This window comes from Carica papaya, chromosome 5 (genome assembly GCF_054855325.1).
Source record: "Carica papaya isolate Zhongbai chromosome 5, ASM5485532v1, whole genome shotgun sequence".
Taxonomy (NCBI): domain Eukaryota; kingdom Viridiplantae; phylum Streptophyta; class Magnoliopsida; order Brassicales; family Caricaceae; genus Carica; species Carica papaya.
The window spans coordinates 7,421,767-7,438,977 of record NC_142313.1 but is presented as its reverse complement, the minus strand read 5'-3'; the positions used below and the strand labels follow the sequence as shown (position 1 = coordinate 7,438,977).

At 32.0% G+C, this 17,211-nt stretch overlaps 1 protein-coding gene across 2 annotated transcripts; it reads right to left on the bottom strand.

The window, feature by feature from the left end:
* Positions 1 to 11,399: 11,399 nt before the first annotated feature.
* On the bottom strand, positions 11,400 to 16,455 carry LOC110807104 (RING/U-box superfamily protein). Of its 2 annotated transcripts, XR_002538399.2 has the most exons (10): positions 16,151 to 16,455; positions 15,772 to 16,036; positions 14,826 to 14,927; positions 14,648 to 14,730; positions 14,434 to 14,550; positions 13,897 to 13,999; positions 13,197 to 13,803; positions 12,825 to 13,024; positions 12,040 to 12,428; positions 11,400 to 11,646 (listed from the first exon to the last, which is right to left on the bottom strand). XR_002538399.2 is itself a non-coding variant. In XM_022032129.2 (9 exons), the coding sequence occupies exons 1-9, from the start codon at positions 16,267 to 16,269 to the stop codon at positions 12,315 to 12,317; spliced, it is 1,710 nt and encodes a 569-aa protein (XP_021887821.1). In that variant the 5' UTR covers positions 16,270 to 16,455; the 3' UTR covers positions 11,740 to 12,314. The 2 variants fall into 2 exon arrangements, 1 of the variants encoding a protein (XP_021887821.1); XM_022032129.2 differs by lacking the exon at positions 11,400 to 11,646 and having other exon boundaries at positions 11,740 to 12,428.
* Between the last annotated feature and the right edge of the window lie 756 nt (positions 16,456 to 17,211).

The window sequence follows — 17,211 nt, the reverse complement described above, 5'->3', positions numbered from 1 at the left end:
CCACCATCTCTAAGGATATCCAGTAAGGCTATCATTCATTCATTCACTTAACCAATTAATTTTTTGTTTACATTTAATTTTCAGTTTCACAATTTAACTGTAAATCACGTAAGACAAGCAATACATGCATTAAGAAAACACAACTTCATTATCTTACCAATTACAGAGTATTATCATGCATTTAAAACTGTAACATCAAAGAATAAGTTAAAATAGGATAACAAATAATGAATAACCAGTTCTGTTTCTATTAGTAACCTATAATTAATTATCGAAGTTTTCTAAATTTTGCAAAATACAGTATTATTTATAATTAGACTTCAATTCCATAACATGGAATAAGGTGGGAGATTTTTACTTGAACTGGTGTGCGAAATACTGAATTTTCTACTGCGCATACTGTCGGTCCTCGGGTTTTCTAAATTTTTCTGCAGAGGTAAAAACACGCTTCACGTACCTAAAAATACTTTTAAAAACTCAAAACCAGTGTTAAAAATCTTTTCAGGCTAATTTCATAATTCTAGAACGACGGTACCACCATGCTCCCGCGACGGCACCGCCGCTCCGGCAGTGGTTTGCCTTAAACTGGCTGTTTTCGGTCAATTTTGGCTGATTTCGGCCGATTTTATACCCATCTTTACGAGAAAATACGTTAAGGGGTCTCGGTCGGTCGAAAAAAGTCAAAAAATAAAAACTTACCGGTGGCAGATTTTTCAGTGCGGTGGCTCCATCTTCCTTAAGTATGGACCGTTCATCACGTTTGATCTCGACCATCCGATCGCATTTAAAAAGAAAATGAATCTGGACTGTTCATCGCGATTTAAACTCGACCGTACGATCAAGTTAAAAAAAATGAATCTAAGTCGTTCATTGTGTTTAATCGTGATCGTCCGATCGCGTCTGAGGAGGGAATGGATCTGAACCGTCTACGTGCGCAAGAACGCATCTAAACCGTCTGATCGTGGCCACGCGGATTGCCAAGTGGCCTCCCACGTGGCACCGAGTCAGTGTTCCTTACCACGCGACACGCTCTGGTTCGTCGGGGCTGCTGACTAGACGGTCCTATATGGTGCATTTTTTCTTCATTGTGTTTTGACCCTCAATTTCTGATTTTTTTTTTCAAAAATACCACCCGAACTCAAATTTTTACCTTTTTTTTTTCAAAATTATTTTTAATTTCATCCTCCACCTATTTTTTTCTAATTTTACATTAAATAAAAATTTATGAATTTAAAAATTATATTTATATATTTTTTTAATTTTAAAATTAATCACGAACTAAATTTCGGACCGAGTATTACAAAAACTTACGTGTTTTCTCTATTATTGATGATCTAAACTTGATAATATCTTGTACTTGTTTACTTTAAAAGTGGATTTAACTCGAAATTTGATTTGTGATTTTTTCCTTTATATTGAAGGATTTTTCACGTTAAATTTTGTCTTGTTGCTTTTGTGCTCGTTTCTTTGTATTATACTATTTTACATAGTGGTGTAGAGATTTAATTTGAGATATTGATTGACTTGATATTATTAATTAAATCCCATAGATTGATTATGTGTTTACCTTAATTTACACAAGTAATTGTAATTTTTGAAAAACCCAACATAATTATCCTAGTCAATCTTTTGTTTCTTTCAAATAGATTAACAAAACTTTAGTGCATCTAAGTGAAAATTATTAGAGATACTTCCTTGGTGCAAGTGTAGTTTTATGCAAGAATTAAACATACACATAAAACTTAATTGATTTTCACTCGGTTTTAGAGCAAGTTGCTACTAGACAAATTGCACATACATTAATACATTACCATCACAAGTTTATTTTTGTCAAAATCCTTTCCAATTTTGAGCTCCAATATTAGATGATAAATTCTAATTTTTACATATTTTTTTGTTTAGATAAAATACATGCATAAATCTTAAACATGGAAAAAGAGCATTACAATTCACGATCTGTTTGTGATAAATAAATTCTACAGAATAATGTAAAAATTTATCTGTATATTTTTTACTAATAAAAATATGAATTTACAAATAAATTTTAGTTAATATTTATTAATTAATTGATGTTTTCTAAAGTAAACATGGCCTTAAAAAAATTAAGAATTTGGAAGGGTTGGTGTGGCTCAACAATATTCAAAGTGTATACACTAATTAAACCAAACTTAGGTGTACTTCATTTCATAGAATTGATTAACTTTTTTAAAAAAAATTTCGTTGATTTAGATCTTTAGGTCAAATTCGCATTAGTCAAGTTTCAGCAAATATTATTATGAGTAGTGTAAATTAATTAGATTGAGTTAAGGCATGGTTAATTAATAATTAAACAAGTGGAGCGGCTCGACTTTATAGAGATTATGTTCCTTAAAAGTGCTTAATTAATTTCTTTTTAAAAAGAAACCCTAGCTTTTCTAAATTAAGAGAGGGGTGTGTGTGTGTGTGTGTGTGTGTGTCATTTCACACTAGTCTATCAAATTTTCTGCCATTTGGGTTTTGACCTTCAACTAAAATAAGGAGAGAAAAAAAAAAAAAAAAAAAAAACTAAAAAGAGAAAGAAAAGTTTTCATTTTAATTTTTCTTTTTCTTCCTTGAAGAGCAAGTTTAAGTTATTGGGGGTTGGTGGGCATGTACTCAATTGAGTGGCTTGGCTTTACATCATCCATGTTCAAACACTCCTTATCATGAAGATCTTAATTCTCAACTACTCCATTATATATATACATATATATATATATATGTATGTATATGTGTACTTATGTTTGTATCTGTAAATACAAACGTGATTATTCAGTTTCGCAAAAGGACGTAAAAAGAAATCAACCTTAATTTATATACCACAAAAAAAAAAGGAATTTTAGGTAATATTTTTTGACCAGCCACCTTATTAATTTTGCTGAATTTTGAGACCATTTAATGTATACAAGAACATATTTTAATTTTTACTTTCTACATATATATATATATATTACACACAAAAGTATTGAAATTAATTAATGACAAAAAGAAGAGTTGATCGATCACAGTCTAGTCTCAACTTCACGTGCCTCTGAGAATTTGTGACTAACCCAGAAAAGAAAACATCTAATAAACAAGAAAAAAAAGAACTCTGCAATTTCTTGGAAATTAACTCGTTGAAAAGAAGATTATACAATAATGCAAAATGAAATTTGACCTCCCAGAATCAAGTAAACTATAAGGAAGCATGAAGGAACTTCTCAGATCGGTGGGCTTGAATCTTGATTGACCACAGATATTATATACAATCAAGGGGTCTTACCGATCTAATATTCAACGACGCCGTATCAATCTCAATATGTATATATATATACGCTCCTTCAGCGACGCCGTATGTTGTTATACTTTTAGTTAAATGTATATACCTATGCGTAGGTCGTAGATACCGGTAGGTATACTTCTGCATTTAATCCTAGTCATTATTATAATATAATTATTCCTCTATTACATTATTATATGTATATATATATTTACTGCTTAAAACAAATATTCTTAAAACAAATATTTTTATATATGTAATCTACCAGGCTAAGAAAACTAGAATAATAACTCTAATGGTTGGGAGAATGTTTATACCACCCTGCTTATTATATGTATATATATATTGATAGTTCAAGACAAATATTTTTATATATGTTATCCGTTATGCCAAAGAAACCAAAATAATGACTGTAATAGTTAGAAGAATGTTTACCACCCCCCTTATTATATATATATATATATATTGACAGTTCAAAACAAATATTCTTATACATGTGATCCACGGGGCTAAGTAAATCAGAATAATGACTGTAATGGTTGGGAGAATGTTTATACCATCCCGTTTATTATATGTATATATATATTGACAGCCTAAAACAAATATTCTTATACATATGATCCGCAAAACCAAAGAAACCAGAATAATGACTGTGATGGTTGGGAGAATGTTTATACCACCCTGCTTATTATATGTATGTATATATATATATATATATATATTGATAGCTCAAGACAAATATTCTTATACATGTGATTCGCGAGGTCAAAGAAACTAAAATACTGACTGTAATGGTTAGGAAAATGTTTATACCACCCTGCTTATTATATGTATATATATATATATATATATATTGACAGCTCAAGACAAATATTCTTATACATGTGATCCGCGAGGTCAAGGAAACCAGAACACTGACGGTAATAGTTGGGATAATGTTTATACCATCCTGCCTCTTTATGAAAGCCTATGTTTCAATTATTTATTAAAAAATACATACCGGCCTCATATTTATATATATATGTATATTCAAAGAAAAATTATCAATTGCGATAATCTACATATTTTAATTTCTCTTGATTAAAGTTTAGAAAAATTAATCTAAAAAGCAAAAGTTAAGTTTTACATTGAATATTCTATACCAATACAACGATTACAATATTATGATTTAGTTTCTAAAATTTAACTATTTAATTAGTAGAATTCAGTCATGATTTTAATATATACTTTCACTAATTTATATTATATGTTTATTTGTTAGTAAAAAATTTATTAAAAAAATATTTAATTAAATCAAATTAAAAGTAAGATATTATTTTTGTTAAAGTTTTTATTTTATTCTTATTCTATATATTGACATTTGAACTTTGACATAAAAGTCAGACTTGGAAAAATAATCGCATGCGGAAATAATTCCAGTCCCTCAACTTTTCCATTGGAGAAGAAACAGAAGATGGCTTCCACAAATTTAATACTTAAAAGGAATTCAGATGAGAAAGTCAAACTCATAGTAAAAAGAAGATTATAAATCAGATTTCTTTAATATTTTATACGTTGAAGATTAGTTAGGAGACTAAAGTCGGATTAAGAAGGTTAAACTTAAACTCGGTGTAATCCACAGACTAACCAGATTTCTATGGATAACGATTATTAATATATATATATATATATTAAAGTCTTTGAAAATGAAAATAATATTATTTCTAAGAATTACTTTATTGTATATATACGTATACAAATAATAACCCCAGTTGTCTTCATTTTTTTTTGTATAAATATATACCACTAGTTGTTAAAAAATAACTTTTTAAATACATAAATTATTTAATAAGAAGTTAAATATTATTAAATATAAAAAATAATAATATATTACCTGCTATATATAAAAATCTATTTGAATACATAAAAATAATACTTATAATTTTCATGTACTACAATGTTCATATTTAAGAGAATTTTTAAATATACATATTATATCGTGAGAAGTTAGATATTATAAATATAAAAAATACTTTATTATATATTTGGGTATTACTAGATTTTATATGATTAAGAGTTATATTCTTTAAATAAAATTTTACTTAACTTAAAAATTTTTAAATTATTTTATATATATTATACAGTGTATATCTAGTGCCATTTTAATGCTATAAAAAATTTAAAAATTAACAACAAAATCAACATAATCCATTTTAAAAAGTATATAAAATTATGATAGTACTACGTAAAAATCACTCAAACATTTTTTTATATAAAAAATATTTTTAATTATTCTAAAATTTCAGTACGATCAAGTGTTGAACTGAATTAGTATTTTATTTTTAAATTTATAAATGTATTTTGCTTTTTTTTGTAATTTGCCAAATTTTTCTTGTTGAATATTTATTTTGAAAGTTGAGCCAATAAAAAATGTTACTTGTATTTACAATATTAGAAATTCAAAAAGAGAATAATAAGATAGAGATTGACATGTCAGCAAGCTGTCACACGTGGTAATTTCAGTCAACGATTTATCCACCCAATAGATTGTGCCCATAGAGGCATTAGTCAACTAAATCGGTGGCTGTTTTGACTTTGGTTGCCACCTTAACAAAGATTTCCCTAGGTGTCCGCTTCGACCAGTGTGTCTGGTTGTCTTCCATTGCATCAAAGATTTTCTCAATTGCTAGAGATGAGACACGTGGTACAAATATATTTGTAAGCAGACACATGTGCTGGATTTTGTCTGTGAATAAATATTACTTTGGAAAAGTGGAATTAAAATGGAATACACTAGTTCAAAAGTTTATACTAATTTGGCATTTATAAACACGTAAGTATGACTAAATCTTCCAAAGAATTTCATAAAGTATAAACTAAATATCTTAAATAATTTTAAATTTACTTAAACTCATTTTAAGTCAATATTCAAATTTATGAGATAATACAACATAAATTTTTAGTAATTTTTATCTTAAAGAATTTTGTTAATGAAATAATTACAAGCTTTTACTGGCAAATTAAATGGAAATATACCTAATTAATTTTTTATTTCACACAATCTACCATATCAATTTGTATACAATTTTATAAAATTCTAAAACATTATTTACTTTGTTGAAGATATTATTCAACTTACCTCTCGCACAACTATAATTTTTCTAACTATCACTTTATTTAAACCACCATATTTACCGCCAAGCATAACATATGCGGGATAATGTTGAATATGGAGAAACCAAAGGATGAAAAAAGCAAAAAGATTTTCTATCCCTTCATTAAGAATTCGTAATTTAGAAAAAAAAAAAAAAAAAAGTAATGGATAAATTCTAGCATTTTACCCCTTCATTCCTCTCCATTTCATAGCTTTTTTTTATTTATTCAACCAAGTATACTAACATAAAATTTATTATAAAGTTGATGACTAAAGTTTGAGTTACATGTCTCATTTCAAAAAAACTTTGTAGTTAGAAAGAAGAAAAATAAAACTTAAACGCTTAAAACTAATTTTATTTATATATTTAACATATTCTTAAAAAAATCTAGTCACATTATTGAAAATCTTAAAAGAATATACATATATTCCTTGTTGTCTTACTTCTCAAACCAAAAATATCTTATTGCTCTTCTGTCTAAAGAATATATTATGGTTCCTAAATTATCCTCAATTTTTGACACTATTCTCAAATAATTTAACTACTTTAACTACCAAAATCGTTTTCAAATTAACAATTATTATAGTTTTTGAATAACCCATTGAGTCTCGCCTAATCATAAGTCATCAAACTTGCTTATGATCTCAAAAGTAACTTTATGATTGAGTCTTTCAATCACTTATAAGTTCACAGTGCTAACATCTATTTTCTTATACTGTACTTAACTCCTAGGCCAGCTTGAAGTCTCTAAATTATCTTCGTTACTAAATATTCACGAGTTTCTAAATTAATCTTAAATATCACAATTACCTCAAACTCGAAAGATTAATTAAAAATTAAAATGTCACAAATAAATTCTTTAATTTCGATAATAAACTCAAAATTTAAAAATAATCAGAATTTTAAAATCATTCTAAGATTCTAATGTGATCCCTAATTCTTATTGTTATCACTAGACTAATGATGTATCATCGTTGAGTCTCAAAATCATCTCATGTCCTTGGATTGCCATGAGTTTCAAGACTAGTTGTCTATCCATAAATCTTTTCCAAGTGTGGAAATAAGTGAGCTTTCTCTCAACCATCCCTAGTTCCTAATATCATATTTGGAATTAAATCACTATTTAATATATAGATTTCTTTAAGTATCCGTACTATTTTAAAATTTAAGGTACTTTTGATACTATATATTTTTTAATTTAAGAGCATTCAAAAACTTGAAGATTACTTATTTATATAAAATCTTTTTAAATTATATATTTATTTATATTTTAATTAATAGTTTTATAATTTGAATTAAATATGATTAAAAAAAAATGTCATTTTGTTCTTTATAATAATCCTAAATAGAAAACAAATAATGAAATAGTAATATGAGATAGTAATAAAGTTGTGAAGTACCAAAATCTTTTATAAACATTTAAAATAAACTTTTTAGAAATCTTACTTTTCTTTTTTTTTATTTAAGATAATCAGTGACTAAAACTTCGAATTCTAAGTTATTAAATGATTTTAACGGGAATCTCATATTTTAATTGTAACACCCAAAATTTTTATTTTACTTTTTTTTATTTTTTATTTTTTATTTTATTTTTATTTTATTTTAATTTTTATTAAAATTTTGTTTAATTTTATTCTATTTTAATAGTTAATTTATAAGGTTTTAATTTAATTTAATTTAATTTAATAGAAATAAATAATAATAATAATAATAATATAGGGTAAAATTATTTTTGGGATTTAATTGCAATTGATTTTGGAAAAAATGGGTGAAAATTTAGATTATGGAGGTATTTTTGAAAAGAAAATCGAAAACTGGAAATCAAAACGCAATTTAGAAAAATAGTGTCACGTCAGCAGTCTCGGCCAACCAGGTCACGCCGCGTGGCAAGGACGCTGACGCGGGAAGCCACGCGGGACGGAGACACGTGAGCAATCCGCGTGTGCGCAATCGGACGACCCAGATCCGTTCCTGCGTGCACGGACAGCCCAGATTTGATCACACACGGACGGCTCATATCACATCGTGATGGACGACCTAGATTTATTTCTAATTTAATCGCGATCGAACGGCTCAGATTAAAAGGGAAAAGTTATAAATAATCGCATCCACACCCAACCCCAAACCCTAGCCGCCAGAACCCTTGCCGGAGAAGACGACCCAGCCACCGGAGGAACCAGCCGCCGCCATCCGCCGCCACACCGGAGGATTTTTCGGCCGCCAAACGAGGTAAAATTTCTCCAGTTAACTCGTTTTTCGATGCTGAACCTCCCCGTGGCCAAATCAGAGCTAAACCACCAGCCGATTGGCCGAAAAACACCGCTGAAGTCCAACGGCACCGCCGCAGGTTTCCTCAATTTTTGTCTCCAATGAGGCCCTTCCCGGTTCTCGTTCGATGTAATTTTTATACCACTGTGACCACCGTCCTTTTCTCTACAGGTTGACCAGAGCAAAACACCAAATCGCAACTCCCGCCGGGGGAGCCGCCGTACCCGAGAGCTTCGCCGCCGCTAAGTCTCGATTTTCTGGAATTTTTTGGCCCACCGAGGGCCCTAGGGATGTTTTATCACAGGAACCAATGCAAGTTTGGCCGAAAACGGCCAACCCGAGGCGGATCGCCACCGTGGGCGGCGGTGCCGTCACCGGAGTACGGCGGAGCCACCGTGCCGGAATTCCAAAATTGGCTGAAAAGGCCCTGGGTCTGATTTGGGATTTTTTGGGGACATGTGCAGGTACCGGAAATGTGTTTCACTTTTCGGAAAAAAATTCAGGGAATTTAGGGACTGCCCGTAGGCACAGTGAGAACCCGATTTCAGACTCCGAAACAAGTAAGGATCTCTCACCATATTTTCTATTACGGCATTAAAGCTTAATAAATGATAAAATGGTATGTTATGAATTAATAGTTATGTATAATTAATTAAGGTTGTTAATGGAGCCCGAATCTGATGTATTTTTTGGTTAGGTGTTGTTTGATTTATTTTACAGTTTTGAATGTAGTATGGTGCCTTATGTATTTATTCTATGGTTTCGTATGCATGAATCACAGTTTCATTTATTATGGTTTGAATTATTGTGAACCCGATGTTGTGTTGCCTTATTTGGTGTCAATTACTGATTTACGTATTTATGTTTGATTGGATAATTGAGATTAAGAAAAATAAAAAAAAGCATGTGAATCGATAAATAGATAATGTCGACAGCCTAACTAGATATCTTAGGAAATGGTGGACGGATCGGGTCCATAGGGAACCCTACCAGGAACGTGGTCTCTCATATCGGATGGGGTATGGAGACTTTATGTGTTTTGGCGCCCATACCAGACGGGGTATGGGGACGGCCCGTTTCACCCTCATACCGGACGGGGTATTGAGGTTTATGGTTTTGGCGCCCATACCGGACGGGGTATGGGGACGATCCTGGAATTAAGTTATTAATCTAAATAGTTCACGTGTAGTAGGGACCCTCTATAAATCTCTATGGATACTAGTAGGCTGGTAAAAGAGGAAATTTGTTGTCTGATGATTGAAATATAAAAGTATGATATGTGTTATATTACAGAGTGTGCATGATCTTATGATGTTTATGATGTTATGGTTTCTCATAAGTTATTTTCATGAATCGAGATAAGTGGACAGTAAAGATTTTTATTATTGATAAATGAGTTTGTTATAAATTATGCTCCATTAGTCGTTTTTGTTTTCTACCAACATTTATTTCTGTGACAGTGAGATAGTGTGATATCTTTACTGGGTTAGTGTAGTTCATTCTTTACTTAACCATTTCATATCAGGAGCACTTGGTTCCCGAGCCCGTTCTGCAGGAAGATGGCGAGTAGAAGCATAAGAATTTATTAGTTTTCCTTATAGTATTCATTCATAGTATTTCCTATACTTAGTTTATTCTTTCATACGCTTAATTCGTTTTGATTATTGTGTAAGGGATATTAATCATAATCTATTTTATTTCGCTTCCGCACTTAGAATAAATTTATATATATTTTTTTAATTTCTGAGACCGTTACATTAATACTACTTTACTATTTGTTTCTTGAACAATTAAATTATTAAAATGAAAAAAAAAAAGGATATACCAGAATCATAGTTGGCTTTCACAACAAATTTTGTTATAGTCATTGAAGAATTGAACATTGAATTTCACTCTTCCACAAACACCTGCTTTCATTATATAATTTAATTACAGTGTAGTTTAACGAAATTAATCAATGTAATTTTTACTCATTTTGTTGTTATATTTAGCAAGTCGCCAAAACATAACAAAAACTTGGTTTTTAACTACAGATTTTTTTCAATCAATATCCCCATGGCTATTATTAGAAGACGAATGAGAACTAAGTCAATAGATTAACACGTTTTTCGAAAACATATAATCAATTATTGAATGAGCTTCTTGTCAAAGAATTAAAACAGTGAACGTCACGAGAAAAACCTACATGGGCTCAGCTACTCTTTATTTGACGCTGTAGTTTATCCACGACAGCCCAGACCACATTTGCCAAAGTTTCCCTGTTTCAAGTAGACAAATTTTGAACTAAAAATTCAAAATTAAGTTTCACGTGAATCCACAGCCAAGACTGGAAAAGGCTGGTCATGGCCATAAACCATTCAGAAATTAGCGTTTGCTAGTACAATAATTGGGGGGAGAAAACCTGGGAAACAACATTAAAAGAATTATGTACATTAAGCTCAACATCCAATCCAAGCCTTTTCTTTTACCCAACTAATCCGGGCAACAACATTAGAACAATTATGCACATTAAGCTTAACATCCAACCTAAGCCTTTTCTTTTACCCAGTTGAGTTGCTGGGATTCTCCAAATCCTATTAGAAGTAACAATTATTACCAACTTGTTCATTCTCCAGTACCCGGTTATCTTTACATTTTCAAAGTTTTGTCACTCCTTCAGACCAAATATTGGTTTCTCTTCTGACCTATGTTTGGGGTATCAATTAATCCAAGATTCAGACTGCGGGAAAAGACCAAAATAAAATTTAAATCTAGTATCCAGAACTTTCAAGATTTCCTGGCCAGAAAATAGACTAACAAATAAAATCATACTTTTCATCTACTTGTCCAAACATAATTAATTACTTGGCCATTACATTTATGTTTCCTTGAATCTAAAGACATAGGAAACTTCCTGTATGTCCACACAGTGACCTCTGTCGTAGACTTGTAAGGCATTTGAAAACCACCACGCGAAGTGACATTATTCTGCATCATTTTGCACGAACATGAATCAAGAATTTATAAGCATAAATGAATGTTGGAGTCTTCAGGATGATGGTAGCAATAAGCACCCAAAAAGAAAATAAAAATTTCATGGGATATTAGCATTTAAAGGAAAGGAGAAAAAACATATATAAATTTACTGACGTCTAGTTCTCTGAAACAATGCATCAGTTTATATGTTTTTCCAGTTCCTTTCCTCCATTCCTCAGCAACAGGAAGCACACCCTTCAATTTATATTAGAATATATATGCATATATATATATATACACACACACAGCATATACCATACATGTAGCGCAATTAAGAACTATGATGCTCCCTATAACTTCTGTTTCAAGCTAATTTGAAAAGGATTGAAATCATAATAATAGTACCCCGTCCAGTTCTTGTGTTACCGTACACCCTTCCAATATTGCTACTTGTTACAGAGGGTAGGCCTCAAAGACTTGATTAGATCCTGGACTTCAGCAACCTCTCCATTTGGAACACTACAAATAGTGGACCACAAAAACTGCCACAGAGGGATAAAGTGGCTTGCCAAAATAAAGATTAATTCATTCTCCTCTTGTTATGAAAAGACCAACTGCTTTTTCTGGGATGCAAAAGGCCACACTTGTCAGTTACAATGCTCAGAACTTTTAATATTTAGCTATTGATTAACCTTCCCAAAAAAATGTTCAATTTGTAGGCATCCTTGAGACTGCAAACCGCTAGTTCTGGAACCACATTTAAATCTCTTTGCACAAACATTCTCCTTTCCATCCTGCACCAAGGACAGGAAAGACTCTTTGTAACATGGCCCGCAATATGCACGGTAATTATCAAGATTAGGTCCATCAAGAAATAATACTAACCAAAAGAAAAAGCACCACATCCTACTCTCAGGCAAATGCAAATAGTTATCAACATAATAATGTTGCCAATTAAAACAATGTCCAAAGAACTTGTTGCTTCATAATGTGAGGAGTGGAAGGCAATAATTACGAACTCAAGCTAACAAAGCAAGTACTAGGTTGCATAAATTCTTAAACATATAAAAACCAAAAAGCAAACTAACTTTGGATAATTACTTCTAGGCAACATAGGATATTCGTTACAGAAGCACATTTACTAACCAATGATTACATAGGATATTAGTTATCGAAGCACATTTACTAACCAATGAAACCTGACTTGAAGGTCTTAAGATTTTAATTCTACCACCTCTCCCATCAGCTCCAATAGCAATTAAATCACCACTTCTTGGAATAGAACCTTGGACAGCCACAGATTCCTTGCTCTGGCCACGTTTGCACCATTTTCCTAAATACCGATTTGTTCCGTCAGGACCTAGCAGTCCACCAGAAAAGCAAATGTTCCCTGCATGTTTGTAAGTTAAAGACATCATTAGAATCTAGATAACAATTTTTGCAAATAATAATTATTCAAGGCAACCAGGACCAGTTGGCTGGATAAATTAACTTAGTATTGCACAAACCATTGCTGACAAACATCACATCAAGATCATACCAAACTATTACATAAGAGTTACCTGGTTTGGAAACTGGAACTGAAGATGGAGACTCTTTCCTGATGTTGAACACCATATTATTGTCCATAGGATTAGCAGGAGCATTGCCCTGACTATTGGCTCCAGTTTGTGAACTGAAAGGAAGAATGACATTAGCCAGCCCCAGAACTGCAGCTTTAATCTCAGAAACTCCATCTAATATTGGATGAGAGGACTCTTGAGCAAATTTCTCACTAAATTTGTCCTTTAAATCAGCATTTCGAACTTCACAAAAGGCTGTACAACCTTTTGGAGTGTTCTCAACAATCAGTGAATTTCTCTTCTCATTAAGAACCGTAGTATTTGGATCTTTTGTGGGACTTAAATCTATTTCATCAATGGCAATGGTGCCTTTTCCTTTCTGGAAATCTGGTTTATCATCAGTGGTGGTTCTAGTCCTTTCCAAACCATTCAGAGGTACAAAAAGTTGTTTCAATTTATCTTCTGAATCAAAGTTTGCAAATAAAGTAGAACTCTCATTGGTGCAATTCAGATATTCTCTTTGCCTACTTTTTTTTGAAGCTTTCAGTGCTCTTAGAACTTCATTGTCTTTTGCTTCAACAACTGCCTCAAGTTCTTTGACACATTTCTGAAGATGCCCACATAACAAAAAGGAATTCAGAGCAAACTCAGGAATCATACACAAAATAAGATATAGTAAACAGATTCATAATTAACTTACCTTTAGTTTCTCTATCTTTTCTTTAGCCTTCTCAAGTTTCTGAGATGCACGAGCTTCACCTCTACCAAGAAGGTTGCATTTGGCCATCAATTCTTTGTAACTCCTATTATTAAATGTAGAACAAGTAACACTTAATGACAGATGAGAATTAAAAAATATGAAGATAAACACACCATAAACTGGAGTTAATCACAGAAAATTTTGAAAAACTAGCTAAAGAGAAGCCATGACAACTACAGAAGCAACCTAATGTAGCAAACAAGGGAAGAACCCTGCAACTTACAACAAAAGGTACTGGCAATTGAGGATGGGGACATACGCCCAATGTTTGACCGTTATGGTCCATTTGCATCCATGTCCAGTAAGATTAACATTACCAAGTTCGTTTTTCAGATGGTAAAATCTTGAAGCCTCGAATCAATTTTGGGAAAGGAATTCTACGCATGAGAATCAGTAAAGGACAGAGTATTTATACATAATCCAAAAAGAATAGGTTCCACCCATCTAAAGTGATTTACAAAAAATAAAGTCACTCACTTGTTACGGATGACTAAGGACTTTATCAGGGTGTCTATTGTATCCTCTTTTTTTCCACCATTGCCCAAGGATGCTAGCTTCAGAACCTCCTCTTCCCCTATCTCCAAATCAGATACTCTAGATATCAAAGCATGTCAGCATACTAGCTATGACAGATCAGAACAAGAATTAATGCTAAATAATAATTACTTGATCCCTTAGCAAAACCACTCACAATTTAAGTGCTGCAAGCTCCTTGGCCAAGGCCATATTCCTTTCTTTCAACCTTAAACATTCTGAAGTCAATTGACCAAACTCCTATGCAATAAATAACCAACTTTGTTGAAATGGATTAGCAAAATAAGCCATCAAGGAGGAAAAATATCTCGATCATAATACAGAAAATTGTTAACCTCCGATTTCATTTGGAGAAGTTGATGAATGGCTGCTTTTTCTCTCAAGGCTTCATCCCTCTGTGCCACTTCCTTCTTAACTTGGTCCCTGCAGAGAGACAGCTAAAACAAAATTTCCTTAAGAACCATGTCAGATAGGCCAAACTTTAAAGCAAATTTAAGTAATTAACTAACATAAACCCCAAATTGAAGAGTTTACAGATGCATAGATGTTCTAAGATCTTTCTATCTTATGTTTTAGCCAAGATCCAGGCACTAAAAAAAGAGTTACGCTGGAGTGCAAGTGGATGATTTCCAGAATGTAATTCCAACAACCAAAGCTGCAGTTGATATGAAAAGGAATACAGCAAGTACTTTTTAAGGCAATTTAGCAAAGGGACTTGTGATGTTTAATTATGCAAAAATATGATACACGAAAAACCTCCCTTAGATTTTACTCTTTTACTTCTTTTCCTAGGGGAAAAGGATCGTAAAACTCCATTTCATACGCATTTGCAGTCAAAGATACATTAACGGCAATATCAGTTCAAACATACATTAATGCATATTTTGAATCACAGTACATTCACGAGCTCAAATGTCTAAACTATGGCAGCCACCGTTAAAGAAATCATTTCCAGAACTATTGAACAAATTTTCAATTCGATCATTCTGGTCAGAAACTTTTCCATGCAAACAAGAAACCTGCCTAGATCCAACTCCGGAAACTTCTTAATCATCATTTTCTCCCAATTAAAACACACCAGCTAGTCCAATCCTGATTGAGATTTATTTCCCCTCGCTTTAGCTCTTAAGCGGCAAAACGAACCACGCAATACTACCTAGCGTTTGGACCCTACAACTAGATGCATGAATAACAAGTCACCAGTGATGGCCGTCTCATTTCGGTCTCTTTCCTTCCCTACATTTTCTCGTATCCAAAGCCGATTATGAATCAATTAATTACCTCCTGGTTGATACCCTCGAGCTCCTTCTCTGAACGCTCCAAATGGGAACTGAGACCCGAGGCCTTCACTTCCAGTCGCTTCACTTCTCTTCTCAACACATCTGAATCCTCTTCTCGATCGAGAAACTTCGAAAAGATCGAATCTCTCTGATCCCCCACGGACTGGAAATAAAGCCGGCCGGCATCTTTCGCCGAACAGCTTTGCTTGCACACAGGACAGTTGCACTTCTTCGAATTCGAACAATACTCGAACCATTGCTGCAAACTAGGGTTTCAAGCACAAAACCTATTAATCGAATATCAGTTAACTTTTAAACACACAATCACACGCAGGAACGCATACAAATATCTCCTTGTGCAATTATGGAACGGTACTGACCATAGTTCATGGAACACGTGACCGCAAATGGAGATTGACTGGAGGTCTTCGACAATCGGCTTGAGATCTTCGTAACAGATCGAGCAAATCGTTTTGCCAATTGCACTGGCTGTACTCATGTCTCTCTGGCCGTCTGTCTTCGATCTCCACTTTTTCCAGGCCCTTGTTTTCTCTATTCACTTTCTCGCTCCTGCTCTTTTTCTCGAGAAAACATGGAGCGAAATTTGAAAAGACAGGAAAACAAAACAAACGGGAGCGGGAAGAAGCGAAAATGTTTCGCTCCAATTCCAAACTTGTGAAGAAGCGTGTGTAGAAGCCACGTGTTCTTTTGTTTTAGATGAAGAAGTGTAATCAGTAACATGCGCCCTAAATTCGATAGAGATTAAATGTCTGAATACATTCGAATTAATTTTATAAAATTTTTTTTCCTTGTGATTCTTTTAATTTTGAACATTTTTAAGATCACTCTATATCCAATAATTTGTGTTAATATATCTGTCATGTGTTATTAAATTTAATATAATATATGATATTAGTTAATTAAATATTTGTTTAATAATATATAAAGTGACATTTAACGTGAAAATAAATTATTTTTTAATCAAATATTGAAATTAAGTTTAAAATATTATTGTCTTGTTGTTTCACGCAAAAATCCTGTTAATTAAATTTAATATTTATTTTATTTTAATTATTTATTATTTTATAAAATTAATAAATAATAAGAACCTCCTCTACAGAAATTATACCTATCATCTATAATGGCCATACATATATATAGAAAGTTGTGTCCGTCTATTTGTTGTAATTTATCAATTCAAATATTTATAAATTAGTTAAAAATTAATATCAATGTCTAATTTTTTCTCATCTCATATGGGTTTTTTCTTATTTTTCTTCTATCGAGTTACAACAATTGTATTATAATCTTTTTATATTAAAATATAACAACTTTATACAACAAACAATATATAAAGAGAGAATAAGTTGATCAAACGAACTGAAAAATTAATTGGGGTCCACATTGATGCCAATATATATATATGACTTTATTAATGTAA

Bases quoted from the DNA above. Each gene is read 5' to 3' on its own strand.
- LOC110807104 (XM_022032129.2), bottom strand. From the start codon at position 16,269: ATGAGTACAGCCAGTGCAATTGGCAAAACGATTTGCTCGATCTGTTAC. The intron at 14,928-15,771 runs GTAATTAATTGA...ATTTTGTTTTAG, and splicing joins TCGAGGGTATCAACCAGGAG to CTGTCTCTCTGCAGGGACCA. The intron at 14,731-14,825 runs GTTAACAATTTT...TTTATTGCATAG, and splicing joins TTCTCCAAATGAAATCGGAG to GAGTTTGGTCAATTGACTTC.